At 42.0% G+C, this 25,507-nt stretch overlaps 1 protein-coding gene across 1 annotated transcript in view; it reads right to left on the bottom strand.

The window, feature by feature from the left end:
- Positions 1–25,507, bottom strand: part of Slc2a13 (solute carrier family 2 member 13) — a 305,969-nt gene that overhangs the window by 234,293 nt on the left and 46,169 nt on the right. Inside the window, exon 2 of the mRNA XM_021183777.2 lies at positions 16,285–16,444. Within this exon, the coding sequence (XP_021039436.1) occupies positions 16,285–16,444 (160 nt within the window). The remainder of the gene's footprint in view (positions 1–16,284; positions 16,445–25,507) is intronic.

Genomic DNA, 25,507 nt, shown 5'->3' on the forward strand with positions numbered 1-25,507 from the left:
GAGTTCCTTTGTGATTGGGTTACCTCACTCAGGATGATGCCCTCCAGGTCCAACAGAGTATTTTTATGAAATTAAAAGAAACAGAAGAAAAGAAAGAGAGGAAAAAAAGGGAAATGCAAACTTAACAGGGAGCCATGCACATGTGGGCTCTGGAAGCCAGAATGCTTTAGACCCAGAGCCCTTTGCAACGGGACATCTCAAGACCCTAGGTCTCAAACTCCTAAGCCTGCACAGCAGTAGGAGAAAACTTTGAACCTTCGACCAATCTTTCTCTTTGTTAAGACTAGTCTGTAAAACTAAAAATATCATGTACACTCATACTGGACACTTACTTTCTTTTTTTATTAATCACTTTATTTGTTTACATTTCAAGTGATGTCCCTCTTCCAGGTTACCCCCCATACAACCCACCCCATCCCATCTGCCCTCTCCCTCCTCCCCTTTGCCCCTATGAGGGTGCTCCTCCACCTACCCACCCACTCCCACCTCACTGCTCTAGCATCCCCCTGTGCTAGTGCATCAGACCTCCACAGGACCAAGGGCCTCCCCTCCCACTTATGTCAGATAAGGCCATCCTCTGCTACATATGTATCTGGAGCCATAGATCCCTCCATGTATATTCTTTGGTTGGTGGTTTAGTCTCTGGGAGCTCTGGTGGGGGAGGTGTCCAGTTAGTTGATATTATTGTTCTTCCCATGGGATTGCAATCTGCTTCAGTGTCTTCAGTCCTTCCCCTAGCTCTTCCATTGGGGTCTCTGGGCTCAGTCTGATGGTTGGCTGTGAGTATCTGCATCTGTATTTGTCAGGTGCTGATAGAAAAGCCATACCAGGTTCTTGTCAGCAAGCGCTTCTTGACAACAGCAATAGTGTCAGGGTTTGGTGTCTGCAGATGGGATGGATCCCTAGGTGGTATGGTCTCTGGATGGCCTTTCCTTCAGTCTCTGTTCTATTTTTTGTCCTTATCTTTCCTTTGGACAGGAACATTTCTGGTTAAAAATTTTGAGATTGGTGGTGGCCCCATCCCTCAAATCAGGGCGGCACCTCTCTACTGGAGGTGGTCTCTAAAGGTTCTATCTCCCCTTCACTGTGCATTTAGTCTAAAGTGATTCTCATTGGGTCCTGGGAACCTCTCTTCCCTGGTGTCTCGGACTTTCTAGTGGCTACTCCCAGTTCCTCATCCCCCACTGCTACATAAAGAAACAAATCAATTATTTAGTCTACTTTAATTATCACCACTGATAACATACATTCTGACAGAAGGAAATGCATAGCTTTGTAGAAACCCCACTGCACATAGCTGCAATACATAAAGAGCAAGAACAGACTGAATCCTACTTCATCCTGTAGTTTTGTTGTGTCCCCCTAAGCCATGTATCTAAACCTTGCTTAGCAGTTGTACTAGTGGCTGGTGATAGAACCTTCAACAGGCAAGGAAGTTCTGGAGGCTGCAGGACCTTATTCCCGGCAACAGGCAAATCCTAGAGACATGTCGTCAAAAGGGCTGCCTCTTGTCTGTGTGCTTCTCCACTCCCATGAGGTCAGCTTCTGTCTCTGCCATGTGCCACTACACGGTTCCCACCATCACTTTCTGTCCCATTCCACCCCCCAAAAAGCAAAAGGCCAGGAAATGGTGAGCTGAGATCTCCAAAACCATTTCTCCTTTTAAGTTAACTGTCTCAACCACCCCTGCAGACTGATTAACATAGTTCGGGTCCGGGTACACTGCGAAGGTTGTCTATGTGCAAGTTACTTATCTATGCCGTATCTATTCTCTAGCACTGCGACGAGCCGTGTGTGACGAGCAAGTCCTAGTTAACTTGGCAGAGAGAAGGCTCGGCCTCTATTTCACCTCCTTGGGATGGCTGACCTTGTGAGCAGTCCCATACAGATCTGCTATATCTGTATATCCCCCCTCCCCACCAGTCTCCAGCGGGTAGAACTATCCAGTATCATTCTTTGGGAGAAAATTCTCCCTTTTGAAGACCTGTATACTGGTAAAGTGGGAAGGATTGCTGTTATGCTGGTGAACAATTCAACCTAAGATAAAAAAAAAAAAAAAAAAAAAAGCAGGACATCACAAGCTTAGCTAAAGTCTTCAGAGGATGTCAGTCTTCCAGATGCGCCGAAGTCAGGAACCAGATGAATGGCAAGCAGCCCTAAGTGTGTGATACACTAAGGTAGGAGGCCCTGGGGAGCAGGAGACTTCATTATTATAAGCTAAAGAAAGGGCTCTGAATCCTGTATTCACTTGTGGGTCTCCCAGAGGGTGCTTTAAATACACCAGTGTCTAAGCCCCACCTTCCCTAGGGGTTGTGATTAATTGGTCTGGGCTCTGAGCCCAAAGGATTCTATTTCATTAAGAGCTCTCCGGGGTGGTGCTAATATGCAGTTGAGGCCAAGAACCACAGATCCAAACATTTAAAACTCCCTGTGGTAACAGTGAACAACAAACCTCCAAAATTTCAAGGAAAAGACATTTGTCTTTTGAAGGTACAAAGAAGCAACAGGCTAAGAAGGGGAAACAAGCCGACTCTAGAAGAAAAAAAAAAGGGAGAACTGACAAGTTCTGAAACTCTTCAAAACATTCTGAGCATCATGGCAAGACATCGTCTAAAATACATCAACCTTGATACGAAGAAGGTCACAGCTAGCAGTTCACCTGTCTCTACAACCTGTCCACCAGAGACTGAAGGATACAGCACTCTCTGGGCCTGCAATCCTTTCAGATGTTGTCAGCCTAGGACAAGATCTCCTCATTGCTCAGGGTAAGTTTACTTCTCAGTTCCCCAAAACTGATTTGCTGAGAAGCCCAAATCCTTCACTGCTGGGCCCCTGGATGCCCTAGAGTGGCTCAGCCGATTAGATATGCTACAGCCACTATTATATTACAGGCTCTCTCACATTACTTCTACGTGTGCACATTCAGAATCTTCTGACAGGAGACGGTTTAAGGCAGATTTCTGCAGTCTGCAGCAACCACTGGCCTCTGCCAACTAGGCTGTGGGTTAATTACCATGTTACACAGTCTTTGTCGGTCCCAAATACATGGAAATCTAATTGAGTGTACAGACAGGCTCAGGTGGTTCACAGAACACTTAGAACAGCTATTAAGATCTAACAAAGGACACCAGCTATGTGCCCAACACTGTTCAGAAAACCCTCCAAGATGCAGGACACCTACCACCTTCATGACAACCCTAGGAGGTGGATAGCATTATCAATCTCACTTTATTGATTAAGAAATGAAACACAAAGGAGATGCATACTTTAGAAGGAGTAAAAGATACCAATGATATCCAGTCAGTCTGGCCCCTATACATGTTTACTATGAGCCAACCTATGGTAAATATTCAGTAATTATCAAGTAATTGACTATGCTGAACTCATTAAAAATGAGTTCATTATTTCACCTTCACTTCATGGTTAAAACAATTCTGAAATTCTTTTGGGTAACATGGGACTTACTCATATCTATGCACATAAAGCCATACAGCAAAATCATAAAGCAAAGAGGGGCTAGAGCTCTAAATATTCTTCAGCAGTGTGTATGTAGCATAGATGCACCCATCGGGCTGGATAACTGCAAGCCAGCAGGAGCAGAACAGCTGGGAAGAAACAATATCACGTTATTCAAGCAATGGCCTACCTCTATTAAACTAGAAACTCCTGACTGTACTACCACAGCACAGGAAACACAGCCACCAGTTAAAAGAATCTTTGTTTCTTTGACACAGGGTCCCACTCCAGAGCCTAAGCAGGCCTCGAATTTGCAACCTCCTACTTCAGTTGCCAGAATTATTTCTCTTTCAATTACATAGGAAACAACGGAAATAACAATAGATATTTTTAAAAAGTATCACTGGGAGCAAAAGGATGTTACACATGACAGACATGATAAATAAGAAATAGTCTTTATCTATATTTGATTTTGCAACCTGAGCCTGACAAAATTCTCCCCCAGCCTTAACCCTTCAGAAGAAATTGCACAGAGTTACATTCTGCATTCAAATCTAACTCTCTTCTCCTCTTCCACTCTTCTCTCTCAAACCCTCGAATGATGTGGAAAGAATGGGACTCCACAGCTCTATGCATTTTTAACTATAAGTCAAGGTGATATGGAAAGCCATCATAGCTAAAGAACTTCATTGCAACATATAGTTAAATTGATTTGTATGTAAATAGTTTCATAGCTTTCGAAGGACTCTCTTCTACTAAGGAAAGGAGTCATTGTCCACTTGAAACAAAAGCATTCAAATGCCATAGCCACTTGGCCCATTACCCTACTGACCTTGAAAGCAGGAAGATTCAGTTCAAGCAACAACTCCATGTGTTTTCCAAACTCTGTTTGTCAAAACTACACTTCTCTTTACTGGGCACTAAGAAGTGTGCCACAGAGGCAAGAGCACACCCAAGGAAGGCTTGAGCATAGAAAAATGAAAGTCATTTGGAGAAAAGTTTCCAGTATATACTGCTGCTTCAGCACCTAAGGAAATACTTTCTTAGGTTTAGCCAGGTAGGTGACCAGAGGCCAGTATGGCTTTGGTAGAAGAGGCCAGACTATATCTGAAGTTGGCAGTGGAAACTGGAGTTGTCTGCATAGTATTGTATTGTATGGAAGTTAAAAGCATGACCCGGTTATACAAGATGGCTTATGCCTTGTTTCCCCCAAGGTCAGGCCGTGTGTGGCAAGCTGGATTCCATACAAGGAGACTCTGAGAGGCCACTGAATGAAGCAGAGAAGGTAGAGTCTACATTGCAGTAGAGCCTTGGGCTATTGGAAATGCTAATACAAGATATACTCACAGAAGAAAGCTGCATGCACAGAGTCTAGACAGCTCAAGGGAGTGGTCACATATGCCACAGGCCCCCAGGGGTGATGTTACTGAAGGAAACTGGAACCCAGAAGGTGTACAACAATCCTCAGATACCAACATGGTGCTACATGCATGGCTAGACACTCACCCTGCAGAATTTGTCATTCCTAAGTCCCAACACTTCCCATTCTGCCTTTTTTGAATGGGCAGCTTTATCTGTATCATTGTATGTTGGAAATATGCAACCGTCTTTGTTTGTTTGTTTGTTTGTTTGTTTGTTTGTTTTAGAGCAAGGGACATAAAGCCAGATTTTCTAGAATCTTAAACCACATAAACCATATTATTTTTTGAACAATACTGGGACTCTAAGACTATAGGAACTTTTAAAGTCCAATGAGTGTATTTGCACATTTTGCAACAGATGTGGGCCTATAGAAGCCAAAGGCAGAATGAGACAGTTTGAAGATGAAGTGGGTGGCACTGGTCATGGAAGATGGGGGGGGGGCTATCTGTGGGATTTTTGTGAGACTGTGCTGGTAGATAGAAACAGAGGATCGGCCTAGCCAGAGGGTGGCACTGGTCATGGAAGATGGGGGGGGGGCTATCTGTGGGATTTTTGTGAGACTGTGCTGGTAGATAGAAACAGAGGATCGGCCTAGCCTCAGACTCTAGTCTAAGCCTCTCTGTTTCTCTTCGGCAATTGCATTTTGACAGACTCAAGCTCCAGTTGCTGCAGGTCTACACCCAGGTTCCCATAATTCCTTGCCCTGGAACTGTGATGTACTGCTTGGTTTTGTAAGTCAACTTGACACAAGCCGGAGTTATCACAGAGACGGGAGCCTCCCTTGAGGAAATGCCTCCATGAGATCCAGCTGTAAGGCATTTTCTCCATTAGTGATCAGGGTGGGTGGGACCATCTCTGGGCTGGTAGTCTTGGGTTCTTATAGAGAGCAGGCTGAGCAAGCCAGGGGAAGCAAGCCAGTAAGAAACATCCCTCCATGGCCTCTGCATCCGCTCCTGCTTCCTAACCTGCCTGAGTTCCAGTCCTGACTTCCTTTGGTGATGAACTGCAATGTGGAAGTGTAAGCTGAATAAACCCTTTCCTCCCCAACTTGCTTCTTGGTCATGATGTTTGTGCAGGAATAGAAACCCTGACTAAGACACGCGTGCTCAAGAAATACTCTCTAAAGTCCCGAACACTAAATATCCACTGTATATTTTCACAGCCACAGGAAATCTTGACGTTTTGGGCCATGCTAAGTTGATCTAAAGGGACAGTCTTTGCAAGTGTGCCTTGAGTATAGCTGAGACTTAAGGAAGACTGTCTAATAATAGCCAGTACTGTTTATATAAAAACCGAGTAACAGAACTAGATTTGTAGTTATAATTCTTCCATTTCTACCCTGTGTTTATACCCATCCCTTTCTAATTAATAAAATGAGTCAACACTACATCACTCTGAACAGCTCAAGTAAATGAAAAGAGTATTATAAATACTGAGATGCCATCTATGTTTTATTCTCAAAAATGCCTTCGTTTTGTGGATTTCATGGTATTACATGTAAGTTCACACACTACCCGTGAGCCTGTTCGCTTCCAAACCAGCAGGCCTTCACAAATAAAGTAAATTCTTTTCCCTTTCATTGAAATTAAAAAAAAAAAAAAAAAGAGTCTGCTATCAGAGTCAGTGGATTCTCTGAAAGCCACTGAATGAAGATTTATGTTGGCTTAGAATGCTGTGCCAGGGTTTCTAACATTCTCTCTGAGTCAACATTCAGCTGTTTATCTGACAAAAATAAAAATCTTCTGAATGTATAAGAAAGACTAAGAACTAGGTTCATACCCACGCCTAACAAACAACTTTAATGAGAGATGGAGCCATGTTGCGTAGATCTGAAAATAAACCTTCTAGCTCAGGATGCTAATGAAAACAGAATGCAGTAACCCCAGATCCCTCACACCACACCCTGGAATCCTGTTCCTGCAGCCTGCATGCAGAGCTGGTCCCTCAGCGTTCCTGGGGCTGTGGGCTTTCATCTACTTCTTACACCCTTAGGCTGTAACTGTATGAACGAACGATCTGTGGACTAAAGAAACACCGACACAATAATACTGTCAAGAAAGTAGCTCTGGCGTTGGTCACCTGGTCTACTATCCATAACAGCAAGTTACTTACTTGACCATGTGTTTTTAAATTGAACTCCATTTTAACAGTAAGCAGTTTAATAAGAAACACTGAGCTAAAGACGTGACAGAGTGGTTAGGAAGGCTTCCTGTTCTTCCAGAGGCCCTGCGTTTGGTTTTCATACCTTCATCAGGAGGTTCACACACTTCTGGCCTACATGCACACATGTGTGTGCGCGCGTGCGCACGCACACACACAGAGACACACAAACACACATACACATACACACATAATTAAAAAATAAGTAACACATTTTAAGATAATATAATTGCCAAATTGAGATTTTGGCACATTAACTTCAATGCTTCCTTGTCCTCAAAGACCATGCAGACCAGCACTGGTCATTTAAACATCCAATAACCATGTTAGTTAAACAGGACACACGGTTGGCAAGGGCCGGTTTAAAAGAAGAAGGAGGAGGAGGAGGACGAGGAAGAAGAAGAAGAAGAAGAAGAAGAAGAAGAAGAAGAAGAAGAAGAAGAAGAAGAAGAAGAAGAAGAAGAAGAAGAAGTCACTCCGATGTGTCACACTTTGAGTATCTTAGTTTACTCTACTGATTTATGATCAGCAAATAAGTGACTTCTGTGCCACCTCAAAAAAGACTCGGGGCAAACTTAGGAATAAAATCCACTAAATAAGCAAATGTCACCAAATACTGACTCGGTCTGGTCAGTTTATAGGAAAAAAAAAACCCTAAAAGTTATTTTATATCTGTGTTTAGTGGCTTGAAAAATGCTACTTAGGGTCTTATGGTTATGGTAGAAAAAGGACATATTTTAGCAGAAAGAGATGAACACTGTTTAAATCAATGAGGCAGTCTGTTCATGTTAGTTTTAATCTAAATTGCAAAGTAAATTAAGTCTTATACTAAATTCATACGATAGTTTCTATAACAGCTCTCTCTCTCGCTCACTCACTCAGGTATGTGTGTGTAGGTGAGAGAGAGAAACAGAGACACACAGAGACCGAGACATTGTTTGATTATGACCCCTAGATTCTCAGAGAATCTTCCATGCAAAGTTTTAAACTGGAGATTATAGGGATGCAGTCATGAACAAGTACCCCTTGCCTCTTAGAGCCTACGCATCAGACATTTTGAACAAAGCAAGGTTATTTAATTCCACAATGATAGGAGCTCTTTTAAAAAGACAAGTGTCAGGAGACTTATTTCAACGGGGGCTGTTTTCCCGGGAAAGTCAGGCATTGGGGCACAAATCTGTAATTCCAGAGGTTGAGAGGTGGAGGCAGGATTGAATTCAGAGCCCATCTCAGCACATAGTAAGCTCGAGGCTGTCCACAGTTACAGGAGACCCTGTCTCAGAAAGAAAAATAAATAAATTCTGTGGCCAGTGTAGAAATGGAACTGTGTGAGGGAACCAATAGGAAGTTCATGGTAAATTCTTCCAGTACTGGACATCAAACCTATGGCAGAGAGGCAAAGCATTCTATGTGTTACCAGGGAATGCATGCACTCTGTTACCAACCACCAGCCCAGACACGGATATGTCTACCATTCAAGACATTTCCTTTCTACTGACCCCTTTCCAGTTGATCGTCACAGCCAGGGTCAGAGGCTGATAAGAGTCCTGTGCCTGTGCTTTAGCTTGCTTGCTAATGAACTTCACAGGGAACCCTAGAACATAGGCTCTTTGTGTCTGTCTTCCTTTAGGCAGCTCGTCTTACTCTTCACTAACATGGGCTCGGGGGGGAGGGGGAGAGATACAGTTCAGCAAAGGATCGTGTGCCTACCTGCAGACCCTGAGTGAGAGATACGCCTCCTTCCTAGAACTTGCCGATGAAATTCTCTGGCTCGTGGGTGAAGAGCCCTGCTTCCATTTATTTAGAAATGTAAAAGATTTTGCATTCTTCAATTTACTTTGCTATGCATTTCTAGTAAAATGTGACTGTTAAGCAACATGCCTGTTAAAGTTACTGTTTATAAAATGTTAATGGGATTATACTTTCCAGAGAAACGGCACACCCTCTTTTACTCCTGGTATTAATAATACAAGCTTTTATCTTTTTTACTTGTTATAATGAGTCATAGCCACTACATTAGTTTTTGGGTTTTTTTTTTGTTTTTGTTTTTGTTTTTTTTTTTTCCAAGACAGGGTTTCTCTATATGGCTGTCCTGGAACTCACTTTGTAAACCAGGCTGGCCTCGAACTCAGAAATCCGCCTGCCTCTGCCTCCCGAGTGCTGGGGTTAAAGGCGTATGCCACCACGCCCGGCTTACTACATTAGTTTTATTAATCTTCTCACAGAATCAAATCTGTCTTTCTATTATTGTACCTTCTATTTGTTTTATTGTTCCAGTCCATACATTTGAGTTTAACAACTTCCACAATTATCCTTCCTCCCTTCTCCTCCTTTTCCTCCTCCTCCTCCTCCCACCACTCCTCCTCATCCTTGGATAGAGTCTCGCTGTGGTCTGGATTTCCCTGAGAGAAACTTCCTCCTCCTGCTCCTCCTCCTTCTCCTCCTTCTCCTCTTCCTCCTCCCCCTCCTCCTCTTCCTCCTTCTCTTCCTCCTCCCCCTCCTCCTCTTCCTCCTCCTCTCCTCCTCATCCTCTTCTTCCTCCTCTTCTTCTTCATCCTCCTCCTTCTTGCCCCTCCTCCTGTTCCTCCTCCTCCCTCCTCCTCTTCCTCTTCCTCTCCTCCTCTTCCTCCTCTTCCTCCTCCTCTTCTTCCTCTTCTTCCTCCTCCTTCTTGCCCCTCCTCCCCTTTTCCCCCCTTTTCCTGGCTCAGTCCGCCCCTTTTCTCCTCCTCCTCCTCCCACTACTCCTCCTCATCCTTGGATAGGCTCTCACTGAGGTCTGGAACTCCCCTTGCAGACCTAGCCCGAGATGATTAGGGCTCCACTACCTCCCCTTCTCAGCCCTGGGATCAAAGGTGTGCACCATCACACTTGCCATTTTTCTAGTTTCTTTCCCATTCTGCTAATTTTTATTGTGATAAGACATTTCTTTCTGTGCCATTTTGAAGTGTCCGGCTCTATCTATCCCAGCGTGTACACGCACAGTGTTAGGTCATCAGCACCCACTGCCTTTTGATGTCTCTGTTTGGACGCTTTGATCTCATATTCCACATTTTTATCTTCACGGTTCCTTCTGGCGAACGGGCTCTTTGATCTTGTGAGCCGTTCTCATATTGACTGACACGACTTTAAGTCCACTCTGACTACTAACAGCCCAGCACCTCACGCTTATTTTTATTGTCCCATCTTCTTACTTTCCGTTTATCTAAAGCACAAAAACACCTCTTCTAGACAAGATATATTCGGATGTAATATGGTATATGGTGATCATTTTTATCCTCTCTCTATGCTTTAACATTTAATGCAACAGTTGCTAGAGCTACATTTTACCTGCATTGTTTAGCTATGGGCTCTCCATCTGCCCATCTGTTATTTACCCCTGTGTCTTTACCACCTTACATTTCCTTACCACATGAAAGTATCTCAGCTATTCTATATTTATTATTATAATGGCTTCTTAACTGTCTCTTTTAAAATACTCTAGTGGCTGTTTGAGGGGAAAAAGAAGGAGTCCTCTGTCAGTCTAGCACACACTAATGTGCAAACCACAAACACACAATTCCATTCAATGCCCTGACTTTCCTATTGGCGTCTTACACTGGAAAAGAAGGTGCAGAGGTTGCCCACACACCCTTCCATCCCTGGTATCAGCATCCCTGACCAATGTGGCACATTATATGATGAGTCTGTAGCCATATGGACTACATTACCCATAGTTCATTCCTGAGATACTGCGGTCCATGAGTTTGGGCGGGTGTATAGAAGTAGATCTACCATGATAATATTGTACAGAGTTGTTTTCACTAGAGATCCTCCATGCCTGGTCATTAACAGATTTTTTAAAATTCTGCTCATGGTATGGCGTGACCTCGGAGAGATCTGCCTCAGACAAACCTCTCTTGCCATGGGCAACCTGCATTTTCTTTTCACTGGGGGAATCTCAGAATGCTGAAGAAGAGAGTGATTTTTATTAGCAGGGTTAAATGGCTATAGAGGCTGAAGCTAATGCTTTCTGAAAGTAATGACAAGCAATATCTGGTATCATTTAAGGGTTCTTAAGAATTTTCATAGCCATTCACGTATTCAATCCACACAACATCACCACTGCTGAAGTATCACCGACATGAGGATATAAGACCTCAGACGAATCAACTCACACCATGGAAATAAGCCTTCGATGACACTCCCTGTTGCACTAGAATATTATTACTATAAGTTCTACATCTTGATTCTAGTAATAGCATATTACAGATCTCTTCAACGCTTTGTAATTTCCATCAAGCTATTAACCTCTAATTAATATGTGTGTTCCAAATTCATTTTGATTAAAATGGTAGTGTAGTGATTTTAAGACAGAGATTAACCCACATTCTATTATTTTGGATATAGTCAGTCATTACTAGTTATCACTAATTTTGAGACCATTTTGCGAACATAAATTTGTTTTCAGAAAACATTACCTTTCAAATGACTGTCAAATAACATTCTTTCAATTAACAATCAAATAACATCTTGCTGATGATGCTTTTAAAACTTTAAAATTCTAACTGATTCCTGGAGAGGAAAGTTCACCATTTCAACAATTCAATTAGTTTTGATTTTTGTTTTTGTTTTTTATTTTAAAAAAAAACATTCTTTAAGGGACTGGAGAGATGAGTCTGAGGTTAAAAGCAGTGACCACTCTTCCAGAGGACCGACATTCAATTCTTAGCACCCATATGGCAGCTTACAGCCATCTATGTCTCCAGTTCCCATGAATCCAACACCACCTTCTGGCCTCTGTGGACCCCAGGAATGGATGCGGTGCACAAACACACATTCATGCAAATACTCGTACACATGAAATAGAATAATAAAAATAAGTTAAAAATTGTCTAAGACTTGCAAACACAAACTTACTGTGCTCTTAGAGCAATGGATGACTATTTAACTTAAAAAAAGAAAGAAAGAGCTATCCCACTAAGGATTTGAAGTTCTATCCGCCCTGAAGGCCAGCTAACCTTGCTACCGCCCCTACTAAATTCCCAGGCTGTGGAAGCTCTTTCCTTAGCTGCTCCAGCTTTTTGGTCAGATGCGACTGGCTCTGACTGACAGGGGTTTATATAGTGTAAATGACATTTTTCCATTTGGGTACACAATGTTCCCTCCAAAAGCCAAAGACCATATAACAAAAACCCCAATGCCAGCAGCCATAAGAAGTCCTCTTTTGAGAGGTAGCTAAGGATAATTCAGATGGAAAGAAGGAGAAGGAGGAGGAGGAGGAGAAAGAGAAGAAGGATAAGGAGAAGGAAGAAGAAGGAGAAGGAGGAGAAAGAAGAGGAAGAAGAAGAAGGAGAAGGAAGAAGAAGGAGAAGGAGGAGAAAGAAGAGGAAGAAGAAGAAGAAGAAGAAGAAGAAGAAGAAGAAGAAGAAGAAGAAGAAGAAGAAGAAGAAAAGAAGAAGAAGAAGAAGAAGAAGAAGAAGAAGNAAGAAGAAGAAGAAGAAGAAGAAGAAGAAGAAGAAGAAGAAGAAGAAGAAGAAGAAGAAGAAGAAGAAGAAGAAGAAGAAGGAGAAGGAAAAGAAGAAGGAGGAGGAGGAGAAGGAGAAGGAGAAGGAGAAGGAGAAGGAGAAGGAGAAGGAGAAGGAGAAGGAGAAGAGGAGGAGGAGGAGGAGGAGGAAGAGGAGGCTATTGTTATTGATCTTGGTTGCTTCCAGTGGTAGAAGGCAAGTAAAGCCCTATTGTTGAAGACACTATGCATTTCAGACACAGGCTCTAAAGGACCCAAGCTTCGCCTGAGCTGAAAGCTTCCTCCCAGATGACTAACTTTCATGGAATCAGAAGGGAGAGAAGCAACCAACAGTCCTAGCCAGCTATGAGATATATGAGCATACAGCTATGAGCTATAACAATGGCCAGTATGGCACAATAACTCCCAGGATGCAGCAGTGACACACATATCATATTGGTAACCATCAACTCTGTAACTGGACTTAGGACCCACTCAACAGGAGGGAAACCATGCCTGATACTGGAAACCTAGCTATTGAAACAGGGCCAAAGAATTCCTGGATCTTGGAGGAGAACTTACACCTGACACATTACTAAACCAGCACTGTTCCTAACTCTATTCTAAACATCCGTCCTTATACTATCAGGTACGTATAGTCTTCACCCATCATCAAGGAAACCAACCTCTCTTGGTAATAGATGAAAACCATTGCAGAAAAATCACAATCACCCAAAATGCAGAGCTGTGGAATCTCATCCCAACTGATACATCTACCACCCAGTTCCTTTCTCTGAGGCTCAGGGAATCATTGCTGAAGGTGGAGTAGGAAAATGGTAAGAGCCTGAGGAACAGGGAGTGGGCTGTGAGATTGTATCTCCTGGGAATGTCAGAAGTTACAAAGTATCACTTGACCTCCACAACCTGCGCTGCAGAAGGACGGCACAAGCAGACGTGCGAATGTGGATGGAGAAAGCTCAAGAAGCGAAGACACAATCCTAAGTAAAAAAAAACAAAAAAAAAAAACCTAAACCCAGGCAACTCAGCAACGTTGATGAGCAGGAAAATAGTCTTCTCTGGGGAAGAGACTCCACTGAGTTACTTAATATTAAATGATCAGATCAACTATGAAAACATATGTACAAGTAACATTATATAGACTGAGCAGGTTGTATTTATGTATTTAGTAATGTATACATGCACACGTATGTAAGAACAATTTATGAAAAAAAATGAGGTCACAAATTTGAAAGAGAGCATGCAGGGGTCTATGAGAACATTTGGAAGGGGGAAAGAGAAGGGAGAAATGATGTGACTGTATTATAATCTCAAAACATAAAAACTATTATAAAAAAATACTCATGGCTTCAGCTGCATATGTAGCAGAGGATGGCCTTGTCGGGCATCAATGGGAGGAGAGGCCTTGATCCTGTGAAGGCTTGATGCCCCAGTGCAGGGAATGCTAGGGCAGTGAGGTGGGAGTGGGTAGGTGGGTGGGGGAGCAGCCTCATAGAAGCAGGGGGAGAGAAGATGGGATTGGGGGTTTGCGGAGGGGAAACCAAGAAAGGGGATAACATTTGAAATGTAAATAAGTAAACTATCTGATAAAAAAGACAATGATAGCTCATCTACCTTTATTCTGTTGAAAAGCGATGACTCCACACATTGGGCTGCATATCTAGATACACAGAATTCAACAGATCTCTCTAGTATTTGCGACCTTGTGCACCCATAACGGCTACAGTGCTTTTTTCTCTCTGAGGGGGGGTTGCCTTATCACCCTACACCCCATCCTTGGCATGAAGCAAATGCAAACCGCAGAATGTTCATATTCTTTTAGCTTCTCTCGCAAGCCACCGCCCATGGCACTCAACACTGATCAGAGCATGGCATAACTATGGACCTCATTCATGAAGTGGTTGCTGTTGACCAAACACTGGGCTGGATATCAGGGTGATTTTATGCACAAGATATTTTAGTTTCTACAATGATCTCACAAGATTACATTTATTTATTTTGTTTTTACTTCCACATTTTGGGGAAGAAGTTAACCTCGGAGATCTGGAAGTAACGAACACACAGTAGAAGGGAGATTTGTGTTTGGAGCTGAGATTTTTGTCACCAACCTTTACGGGGACAAAGCCTTGCTCCAGCAACTCCACCGTTACAGAGGTGCACCAAACTCATAAACTCTTTCCTTTATGGTCGTCCTTGCTGTCCTAACCACTACTAAAAATGTTAGATTGTTAGCGTTTCAGGGGGAATGTGGTTTAAATACTGTACAGTGTGTACAGTATATATATGTGTATATATATATATATACTATGTACAATATATATGCATATATGCACATATATGTATACATACATATATATTTATACTATATACAGTATTTAAGCCACATTCCCACTGAAAGGCTAACCATTTAACATGTTTAGTAGTCCTATATATCATATATTTATATATTCCTATTATATTTATACTATAATATATATAATATCTATTAATCCCAATAAAAAATTACCAAAATGTAACAGGTGACTTGGATTTTCTTAAAGTTGTGTATGTGCACGTAAGCCCTGACTTCTCTTAAGCTTCAAATATTCAAGGTAGCGGATTGAACTTGTAATATCAGCAAGCATCCTTTCTTTTCATGTTCACGGTAGGAAGGAAAGACTGAATCTTCTACTTCGCTTCTACTTCAGTCTCCCAGCAGTCTCTAAGTCTGTAGACACTGACTCCTCCAGTTTCCCAGCAGTCTCTAAGTCTGTAGACACTGACTCCTCCAGGAGAGAGCTAGGCAGCAAACTTTCATTCCAACTGTATATCTGGGCTCTCGTTGACTTCATCTGATTTCCCATAAAGCCTCTTCAAAGCTTGTACCAAGTCACATGGCTTATGGTATGACTTGCATAGCAGCTCAGGTCTCTCTGTCTCCACCATACTAGAAACATCTCCTTGAGCTGTTTCAGCATTGCAAAAGCTGTAGAAGCAAGGGCCTGAGCCACTCAGTCACCATCCTTACAGAGCTTAAATGGTCAACACTGAAAAAGCATTTGTTATAACATATATCTATATTATATATAATATAAAAAACACTGACATAAAAATAAGTTGGGCAATATTTCATAGCCTGATGTGACTTTTAGTAACAATTTCCTGAAATAATTACGTGAGTCTGATGTTTCAAGCATTATAAATCAATGGATAAATATGCTGTGCCCCACCTTTAAGCCTTAATACAAATCTGTTGTTTATAAATATATTTCATCTATTCAATTTTAATGTTTATCATCATATTATCATTATCATTTATTTTGATTCAAATTATGATCAAGGAATGTTTTTGTTTTAATTTTACATACATACGTTTTATGTAATTAAATTTGTTTCTTCAAATATTGTTTATTTAAGATAAGAATGGAGCCTCCTACACCCGAAAGGAAGCTACGCCTGCAGTTTACAAACAGCTTGCCAGTCACTTAAGTATCTCAAGAATGATACACATATTCATTGCGTGATTATATGTACAAAAGATTGTATGCAGTTAAATGTTTAGGGGAAAAAACATTCTTCTGCAAGTATCACTTCTTAATGGGATGTTTCTTGTCTATCATTTAAGATAAATACATATTTCTTGACTACCTTCAATTTTGCTGAATGCCACCTACTTATAAATGACAATGCCTGAAAATAATCTTCCGTTCTTGTAGCGCCTCGAAGTCATAGCTTATCTGCATTCCAGAAAAGAACTATTTACAAACCTCCATCCATCCTTCTGCAGGTAACTGAAGGCGCCATCGACAACACTTGCAAAGAACTGTCCACCTGTGATGAAGAGGGTGTTGATGGTGACCAGGCGACCTCTCAGGTTGGGTGGAGAAACCTCCGCGATGTACACAGGCACGGTCATGGATGCGATGCCTGCATTGAATAGTTAAGTAAACAGGTCAGTATACGTACTCACGAAAGGCTAACACATGCATTCAAGTATGACCTTTCACCCTTACTATGAGCATAGGTTATCATATACTTAAGATTCTGTTTGTGACTGGTGGTAAGACACTATGGCCCGTAGGTGAAGCAATATGTGAAGTTCTGCTCTCTGAATAGTTCTTAGACGATTATTCATTTTTAAACTAATTCATTTTTAAATTTTATTTAGTGGGGTCATGAACACAATGGGTTTATAAGAATGACCTTGAACTTCATATCCTTCTTCCTCTACCTCCTAATGCTTGGCTCACGCTGCCATTTAAAAGCCCATATATGGAAAAACCCAACAGTCCTACAAGGACATTAATGGCACAAGTATGCTTTCTAACCTTACAGGCTAAAGATATAAAACTATGCTCTAGAAAGAACAATGTATGGGACTGGAGAGATGGCTCAGTGGTTAAGAGCACTGACTACTCTTCCAGAGGTCCTGAGTTCAATTCCCAGCAACCACATGGTGGTACACAACCATCTGTCATGGGATCTGATGCCCTCCTCTGGTGTGTCTGAAGACAGCGACAATGTACTCATATATATAATAAATAAATACACATTTAAAAAAAAAGAAGATCCATCCCATAATAAAGACACCAAATCCAGACACTATTGCAGATGCCAAGAAGTGCTTGCTGACAGGAGCCTGATATAACTGTCTCCTGAGAGGCAATTTCAGAGCCTGGCAAATACAGAGGCTGAAGCTCACAGCCAACCATTGGACTGAGCATGAGGTACCCAATGGAGGAGTTAGAGAAAGGACTGAAGGAACTGAAGGGGTTTGCAACCCCATAGGATGAACAACAATATCAACCAACCAGACCCCCCAGAGCTCCCAGGAACTAAACCACCAACCACAGAGTATACATGGTGGGACCCATGGCTCCAGCTGCATATGTAGCAGAGAATGGCCTTGTCAGACATCAATGAGAGGAGAGGCCCTTGGTCCTGGGAAGGCTCCATGCCCCAGTGTAGGAGAATGCCAGGGTGGGGAGGCAAGAGTGGGTGGGCAGGGGGGTAAAGCATCCTCATAGAAGCAGGGGGAGGGAGGAAGGGATAGGGGGTTTCCGGAGGGGAAACCAGGAAAGGGAATAACATTTAAAATTGAAAATAAAGAAAATATCTAATAAAAAAATAAAGAATAAAATAAAATACAAAAAAGAACAATATAATTGCTAAATTATTTTAGTCTATATGGAAATGTAGTCAGATAATAGTGAGAATTAGATATTGTTAATACTATAATAGTTTATATCAACTATTCATAGTCATTATCTGGAAAAGATACACCAAACCCTTTAATGTCTCATTAGCTTGTACCATTCAGTTGCCCAGATGTATATTTCACAGATAGTTTATAATCACACAACTTGTAAGAATCTACAGGTCCTAAAAACAGATGATCTCGGACTGAGAAGTTGTATGGGGCTCGGGGATGTCAGAAAAGTGTGTTCATGTGGTTATTTATAGAACTTAAATCTTTACATATGTAAGTGTTATAGATCAATCCCTAGATTAAGTAGAACACCAGGACTGCACAACAGACCCACGTTCAACTGCATTTAAGGGACTGCTTTGTACTGAATAATGCACCTAGATACCCGAGTCAATGTTTGCTGGCCTGGGGCCCTTGTGTTTCAGATGCTTTCTTCCCATCCACATTCAGCAACAGCTGTCAGCACTGAGCGAAAGCAACACTTGCATGATAGAGATTGGGCCCAGGACTCATGCAGGCTGGGCACTACCCCTAAGTTATCCACTCAATTCACCACCAATTGTTTGTTGATCCCTACTGTCATAGCTCTCTCTCTCTCATCTAAGTACCACATGCCCACCAATTGCTCCCTGGACTTCTGACTCTCATTTCCTTCCATCTCTAGATCCACTTCGGCCTACTGTTTTGAACTCCACAAAACTCATTGCCAAGGCCACTATCATTTGATATTTTACCGTTTGTATCTTTGGTCACATTTTAATTATCCTTCTCCATCTTTGAGTTAGGCAACTAAATAAAAAAAAATAACTGGAAATTCACTGGTTTAAGGCAAACCTGTAAGCCATTAAGTTTTACTGGTAACTCCTTGCCCCTGTAGTGCCTGCCAGCATATGCAGAAAAGTTTATTATTTTATGATTTTCACAGCATAAGCAGAAAGAGCCTCATTTTAGTGCAGCATTAGTACAGGAGAGACCACCCTAAAAAGCCTTCTCTGGAACATGGAAATAAAGATTTTAACAAATATTAACAAGTTACTTGTATATCTTCCTCACTTCCTTGACTATGTGACCATCTCAATAAAATTTCACAAACAAGTACTAATTTATGATTTGGATTTTTTTTTCTATACTGGGCTAGGTACAAGCATTCATTTCCATTTCTCTCTTAGCCAAAGATCTGCCTTCATCTGCCTAAACCACAGAATATGGAAAATCAGAACCACATGTTTAAGCAATATACGCTTGCCCCCAAACCACAGATTTCACATGATAAGAAATGTAGGCATGTCCTCGGGCCTTTAGAAAGCTTGGTGGTTTAAAACAGATCCCAGTGCATTGAAGGTAACAGTTGATGGCCGAGAAATAAGATTGGAGAGCTAGAAATCTCTAGGCCATTGTTAAGTAGAGCTGAAAAGAGCTGCCAAATTCTGTCCAGTGGGTGTCAATACTGATTTAGTGCTGCTGTTAAAACTGCCTCATTTTGTTAGTTAGGTATTTTCTATGTAACAATTACAGCTCTAACCCTCAGCACATCTCTACAGAGAGCATGCAATTGCCCCACTTCACAGAGGACATTATCCCAGGGCAGGTAGTAAGCCAAAGAACCTAACAGATGCCAGAAGCCAGTGTAAATGCCACACATTAAACTGGATCATCACCACAGATGACAGTCGGCTCAGGGACCACACGTTTCGATACGCACCGTATCAGTTACAAGCTGGGTAAGCCAGAACAAGTTATTTGACCTTTCCACGTCTCCAATTCCTCATCTATGGAATGGAAAGATTAAAACTCCTTCAAAGAGGTCGAGAAATGTCAGTGAGTTTGCAGAGGAAAGCACCTCAATACAGAATGGACTCAACACCAGCCACTATCACTGTTGCTGTTATCTCTAGATAGGAAGTCTCTCAGTCTTTGGATTCAGTTCAACCTGCATAGTGTGCCAATACTGTGAGCAAAAATAAACAAAATTGAGCCCATTCATTTGAATGAAGCTAAGCACAAACCCACTTACAAATACATGTAATCAAATAAATGATTCCAACATGACATGGTATGGTGGTTATAAGACATTCCCTGGGTTCCTGTTTGTGATGCTAACTGTTCCTGCATGATGATTCTGACTCGGGACCTACAACTGGCTGGACAGACAACTCGTCTCAGTGAGCTTAAGACTAAGACAGCATGAAATAGCAAGGTTTTAAAAAAAATCCATTAATTATTAAGTGTGTGGAGAGCATGTGAAGAAATGAAATGCAGAGAATAGAAAGACACACACACACACACACACACACACACATCAATCAAGGCACGTCTGTGACATCTGGACCAGAGGCTGCCACAGGAGATATAATCACGGTTCATATGGGGCTTAGAGGCTGTAGCAATGGGATTAGCCAGTCTGAAACTCAAAATAAAGAATTCCTATTGAAGCTGAGATCCAGGAAGAGCTGGGGACTAGAACTTTAGACAAATTCTTAGAAGCACAACCAACTGCAGAAGACTGCTCAGAGTGAGATACGTAGCAACCAATAAAAACGTCAGCGACTGAATCAAAGGATTGGTACTTAGAAGTCTTTGAATAGCACACAAGAGGAAAATCCTTCATCAGATTTACATCTGGGCATGTCCCTCAAACTTGCTATATACCTGAAAATGTACTCCATTTCTGATCCTTCTGCCTCATATCGCCACAGCACTGCTATTACAGGTCTGTGCCACCACACCAAGCTTATGTGGTACTGACGATGGAACGTGGAACTTCGTGCACACTACCAGGCAAATGCAAAAACCATCTGAGATATACCCCTGGCCCAGATTTACAGTTTTTTTTTTTAAATATTTTTCCACTCTTCTTTTTTTTTTAAATTGGGTATTTATTTCATTTACATTTCCAATGCTATCCCAAAAGTCCCACACACGCTCCCCCACCCACTCCCCTACCCACCCACTCCCACTTCTTGGCCCTGGCATTCCCCTGTACTGAGGCATATAAAGTTTGCACGACCAGTGGGCCTCTCTTTCCACTGATGGCCGAGTAGGCCGTCTCCTGATTCATATGCAGCTAGAGACACGAGCTCCGGGGGTTATTGGTTAGTTCATATTGTTGTTCCACCTATAGGATTGCAGAGCCCTTCAGCTCCTTGGGTATTTTCTCTAGCTCCTCCATTGGGGCCCCTGTGATACATCCAATAGCTGTCTGTGAGCATCCACTTCTGTGTTTGCCAGGCCCCAGCCTAGTCTCACAAAAGACAGCCATATCTGGGTCCTTTCAGCAAAATCTTGCTAGTATATGCAATGGTGTCAGCGTTTGGAAGCTGATTATAGGATGGATCCCCGGATATGGCAATCACTAGATGTTCCATCCTTTCATCTCGGCTCCAAACTTTGTCTCTGTAACTCCTTCCATGGTTGTTTTGTTCCCAATTCTAAGAAGGGGCAAAGTGTCCACACTTTGGTCTTCCTTCTTCTTGAGTTTCATGTGTTTAACAAATTGTATCTTATATCTTGGGTATTCTAAATTTCTGGGCTAATATCCACTTATCAGTGAATACATATTGTGTGAGTTCTTAAATTCTAGCTGGAGTAGAGAAATGTGATTGTAAGGGAGCAATGCCTGTAGAAGGATATAGAGAGAAAGAGCGAGAGAGATGAGAGTTCTGTAGTTAGGATGCTAACTACCAAGGATTAGATGAATAAATGACAGGTGATGGGAGGAAAAAAGTTGATGATGACGATTCAGTGCCTACAACTAAGGTTGTACTAGGTAATCTGAATAAAACAGGGACTACTTAGTGGTGCACGCCTTTAATCCTAGCACCCAAGAGAGGTAGAGGCAGGTAGATCTCTGTGAGTTTGAGGCCAGTTTGACCTACAGAGCTAGTTACAGAACAGCCAAGGCCACACAGAGAAACACTGTCTTGAAAAACATGATAATAATAGGAAGAGGAAGAGGGAAAGGGGAGGGAGATGGATAAAGAAGAGGAGAAGAAGAGGAGGAACTAGAAGGAAGAGGAAAAGAAGAAGTCAGTAGTAGTAGTAAATTCAAGTGCAAGATAAAACCAGAAATGACCCAGAAGTGGCCTGTGAGATGCAGCAGGTGAGAAGTAGTGTCTCCTGAATACGCTGGGGTTAAAGGTTAACTACATGTAGTGTTCCCAGCATCCTCTCCTACTTGACTCAGAGTTTGCCAAAACTACTAGCCATTTACCATTTTTTATCCCTTGTGGGAGAATTTGGCCTTGTCAGCTTAGGTTTTATGTGATCATCATTGTAGACCAAAAAAAAAAAAAAAAAAAAAAAAAAAGGGTCACTGGGGGAGAAAAATATACAAGGGCAAAATAATTCTGATTTGTGGAGACAAATTCAGATGAAAAAGGACAGAAGGTTTTAAGTAAGGTGCTTGGGATGTGATGGGGGAAAATGCAAACCCAGGGACTCAGCTTTGAGGGTGGGTGTGGTTGGTGACAGATTATAAGAACTAATAATAAGTCCTCCGTTCAAGGCCAGGACTGATTTTCAGTGACATCAGATGCCTTTCAGTTGTTGGACAGCAGTTGTTTAAATGCAATTTCAAACTGAGACAAGGACAGGAAAGGCTTGAAAGTCACACAAATATTTAGGGCTCAAAGGTCAACAGTGGAAACTGTACACTACGGCAGTGCATCACGGGACTACAGCAACGTGTCACACTCAGACTCAAAAGTTGCATTTTGAGAAGAATGCTGAAAGCCACATCACGAAGAAGGAAAGAACAAACCTGTGTTTAGTGCACTGTGCATGAAAAGTGAGAAGGTGAACTCTACATGAGAACCTGCCTGTCCCTTGAATACCACAGGCCAGTCCTAAATGTCACTATATCCACAGGAATGTAGAAAATGGAAAGCAAAGACACCAAGCTGTAAAGACAGTCACAAAGCTCGGCTTTGCTTCAGAAAATGCCCCAGATGTTAATGTCAAAGTGGTTTTGGAGGCTCCTGTCCTCAATTTTGTTAAATGCTATCCAAGCACCAAGGGACACACCTCTGCTTAGAACATAGGCCTTAGGAAATATCTCAGAGACTGAGGTTCTCAGTCTCTGGACCCCTTAACTGAAGGTCTTCTCTCTTCCCCACACCTACTCCTGGCTGTGTGAGGTCCTGGGAACAGGCATCTTGATTCGGTCAGCCTTTAAGAATAATGGGAACAGAATACACCGAATTGTGCTCTCATGAGCTAGACAAATTAATGTCCATGCAGCTGCTGTATGAAGCCGAAGAAGGAACCTGGTGTTCCCTCCACTCACGGTGTTCAAATGTGCATCCATCATGCACAAGCCCCGCTAATCAACAGCCAGCTATTAATGAGAACAACTCATGCAAGCAGTTGATTCATGGATGCCTAAGTGGCCAAGCCCAGCTCTGAGAAGCCCTGGACGTTAAGTTATTATTAAGTTATCCTAAACCTCCTTTCCACTCTTCAGAAATCAATAGAAATATGTCCACATCTCAATTTCTCTGTCCTGATAAATGATCGCTAAGTAAAGCCAGCAAATGTGATAGTGTGTTTTAAATCACTATCAAGTGTTTGTTTAACTCGGTTATAGGTTTAAATAAACCACGAGAGCACTCAAATAAGCAAGCAAGGACTTTATTATGCACACAATATCTTTTGTAAAGACAATGTATTGAGACTCATATTTCTGTCCTGATACCAACCAAAGATGCTAGCCGATGACTCTCAGAATTAATAGTTAGATGTTTCAAGTGTGTATGTGAATGAGGTATAAGTTTTAAGAGGATTCTATGAAAGGCTTTATTTCCCTCTATTTTAATCACTAACTACATAGAATCCGTGTCTAATAAAATATCAAATTTTATTCTGTGTGTTTATATACTTACTGTTTGCTCACATACATGTTCATGTGTGCACATGCTCATGTGTGTGCACATACTCAGTTCATGTGTGTGCACATACTCAGTTCATGTGTGTGCACATGTTCATATGTGTGCACATACTCAGTTCATATGTGTGCACATGTTCATGTGTGTGCACATAAGAAAAGCAGAGACTAATGCCAGGTGTCAGTCTCTTCCTTTAGAGCTCTTCACAGTGTTTTGAACCAGAGCTTCTTACTTGATCTAAAGCTCGCTGATTTGACTAGACTGATGGGATGGTGAGCCTCTAGAATCACCCTGTCTCTGCCTTCTCTGTCCTAGGATTACGGGGTATGCACTGCCACACACAGCTCTTTTGCGTAAGTGCCAGGAATCTAAATTTGGCTCCTCGAGCTTACATAGAATGCACTTCACTAACCAAACCATCTTCCCAGCCCCAACCCCCAATTCATGTGAACTTTAATAGTCAAAATGAAACTTATGAGGTCACCATAAAGAATTAGTGGTACAAATATTAATAGCTGTCTAGAGTAAACATAACCATAGAAACCCATGCTGGCGTTATTTCCTGATGTTCGAAGTTTAAAGTCTTTTAAAAATGAGGTTATACCAAGAAAGCTTGTCATCAGCCTTGACTTGAGAAGCATTGCCAGGAAAGCGCACCTGGGACACCGCTGTGCCAGAGCATCCACGAGAGCAAGTTGACTCGCCACCCACATAGACAGGATACAGAGAAGCTGCCTTCCACAAACTGCTGGAAGCCTTTTAAAAGGCCTGAGTCAGAAGTATAAGCAATTTCATAGCCAAACAGCATTAGGAGAGCCCGTTGTGATAGACAAATACCCATGAATCACAGCGGTATCTCAGCATGATAAGCCATGCAGCCACTAATTAGCTTCTGAGAAGTGCAGAAGCCACCTTCTCATAATAATGCCTCTAGTCCGGGGATTATGATGGCCTGAGATCGTTTTCAAAACCAGTGCACCCTCATCTCTAGAGAGGGAACCTTAATAAAAGGACACAGGGTCTAAGGGAAGGGGACCCTTGGTGCAGTTAGGATCGACTGGCTGCTATATCGTTATTCTTCTAAAGAGCTAGGTGTCCACTGTTACCAGGTTGCCAGCACACCTGAGAATCCAGCTCTTGCCTTTTTCTAATAAGGCTTGAGACGCTCTCAAGAGATGTTAGGCAACTTCCAAGTATGCTAGGACCTACATACAGCACAAACTGCCTGTCCCAGAGGAGTCAAGTTGTTAGAAAAAAAAAAAAACAATCCCTAGGGGTGACTACAAAATTAACATTTTAGAGTTTCAAATAGCTCCTGGCAAAGCATTATATAATTATTATCAGCATTTGCCTGGGTATGATCTCTCTCACTGAAATTGTGTGTGTGTGTGTGCTGTTATACACCTACACATATACAACACGCACAGGGAAGTCATTTCCACCACATGAGTCCCAAAAAATTGAACTCTTCTTTCCAGATACATTTGGGTTTGTGTTAATCTGACAAAAACTAATAAGCACAGATGAAGAGGTGCATGAATACCTCCAAAGCATGACAGCTGGACTGACTGACATCCGACCCCGTGCCACAACCTATATTGGTAACCCTGGAGTGGGACCCTGTCTTGGAGAGACTTCCGCAATAAAGGAGCTCTGCTTGCTTCATTTCTCTTACTTAACCTGTCACCTGTAATAAAAATCCTTTCTGGATCTCACTACCCAATTGTAGTTCTTCAAGTTCAGTAGAGAAAAGAATAGTGCCCTGGGGTGGTTTGGCAACCACTGGTTTTTTTCAACACCCCTAACTCGAAAGAAAGAAAGAAAGAAAGAAAGAAAGAAAGAAAGAAAGAAAGAAAGAAAGAAAGAAAGAAAGAAAGAAAGAAAGAGGGGGGGAGGGAG

The sequence above is a fragment of the Mus caroli genome, chromosome 15, assembly GCF_900094665.2.
Source record: "Mus caroli chromosome 15, CAROLI_EIJ_v1.1, whole genome shotgun sequence".
NCBI classification, from domain to species: Eukaryota; Metazoa; Chordata; class Mammalia; order Rodentia; family Muridae; genus Mus; species Mus caroli.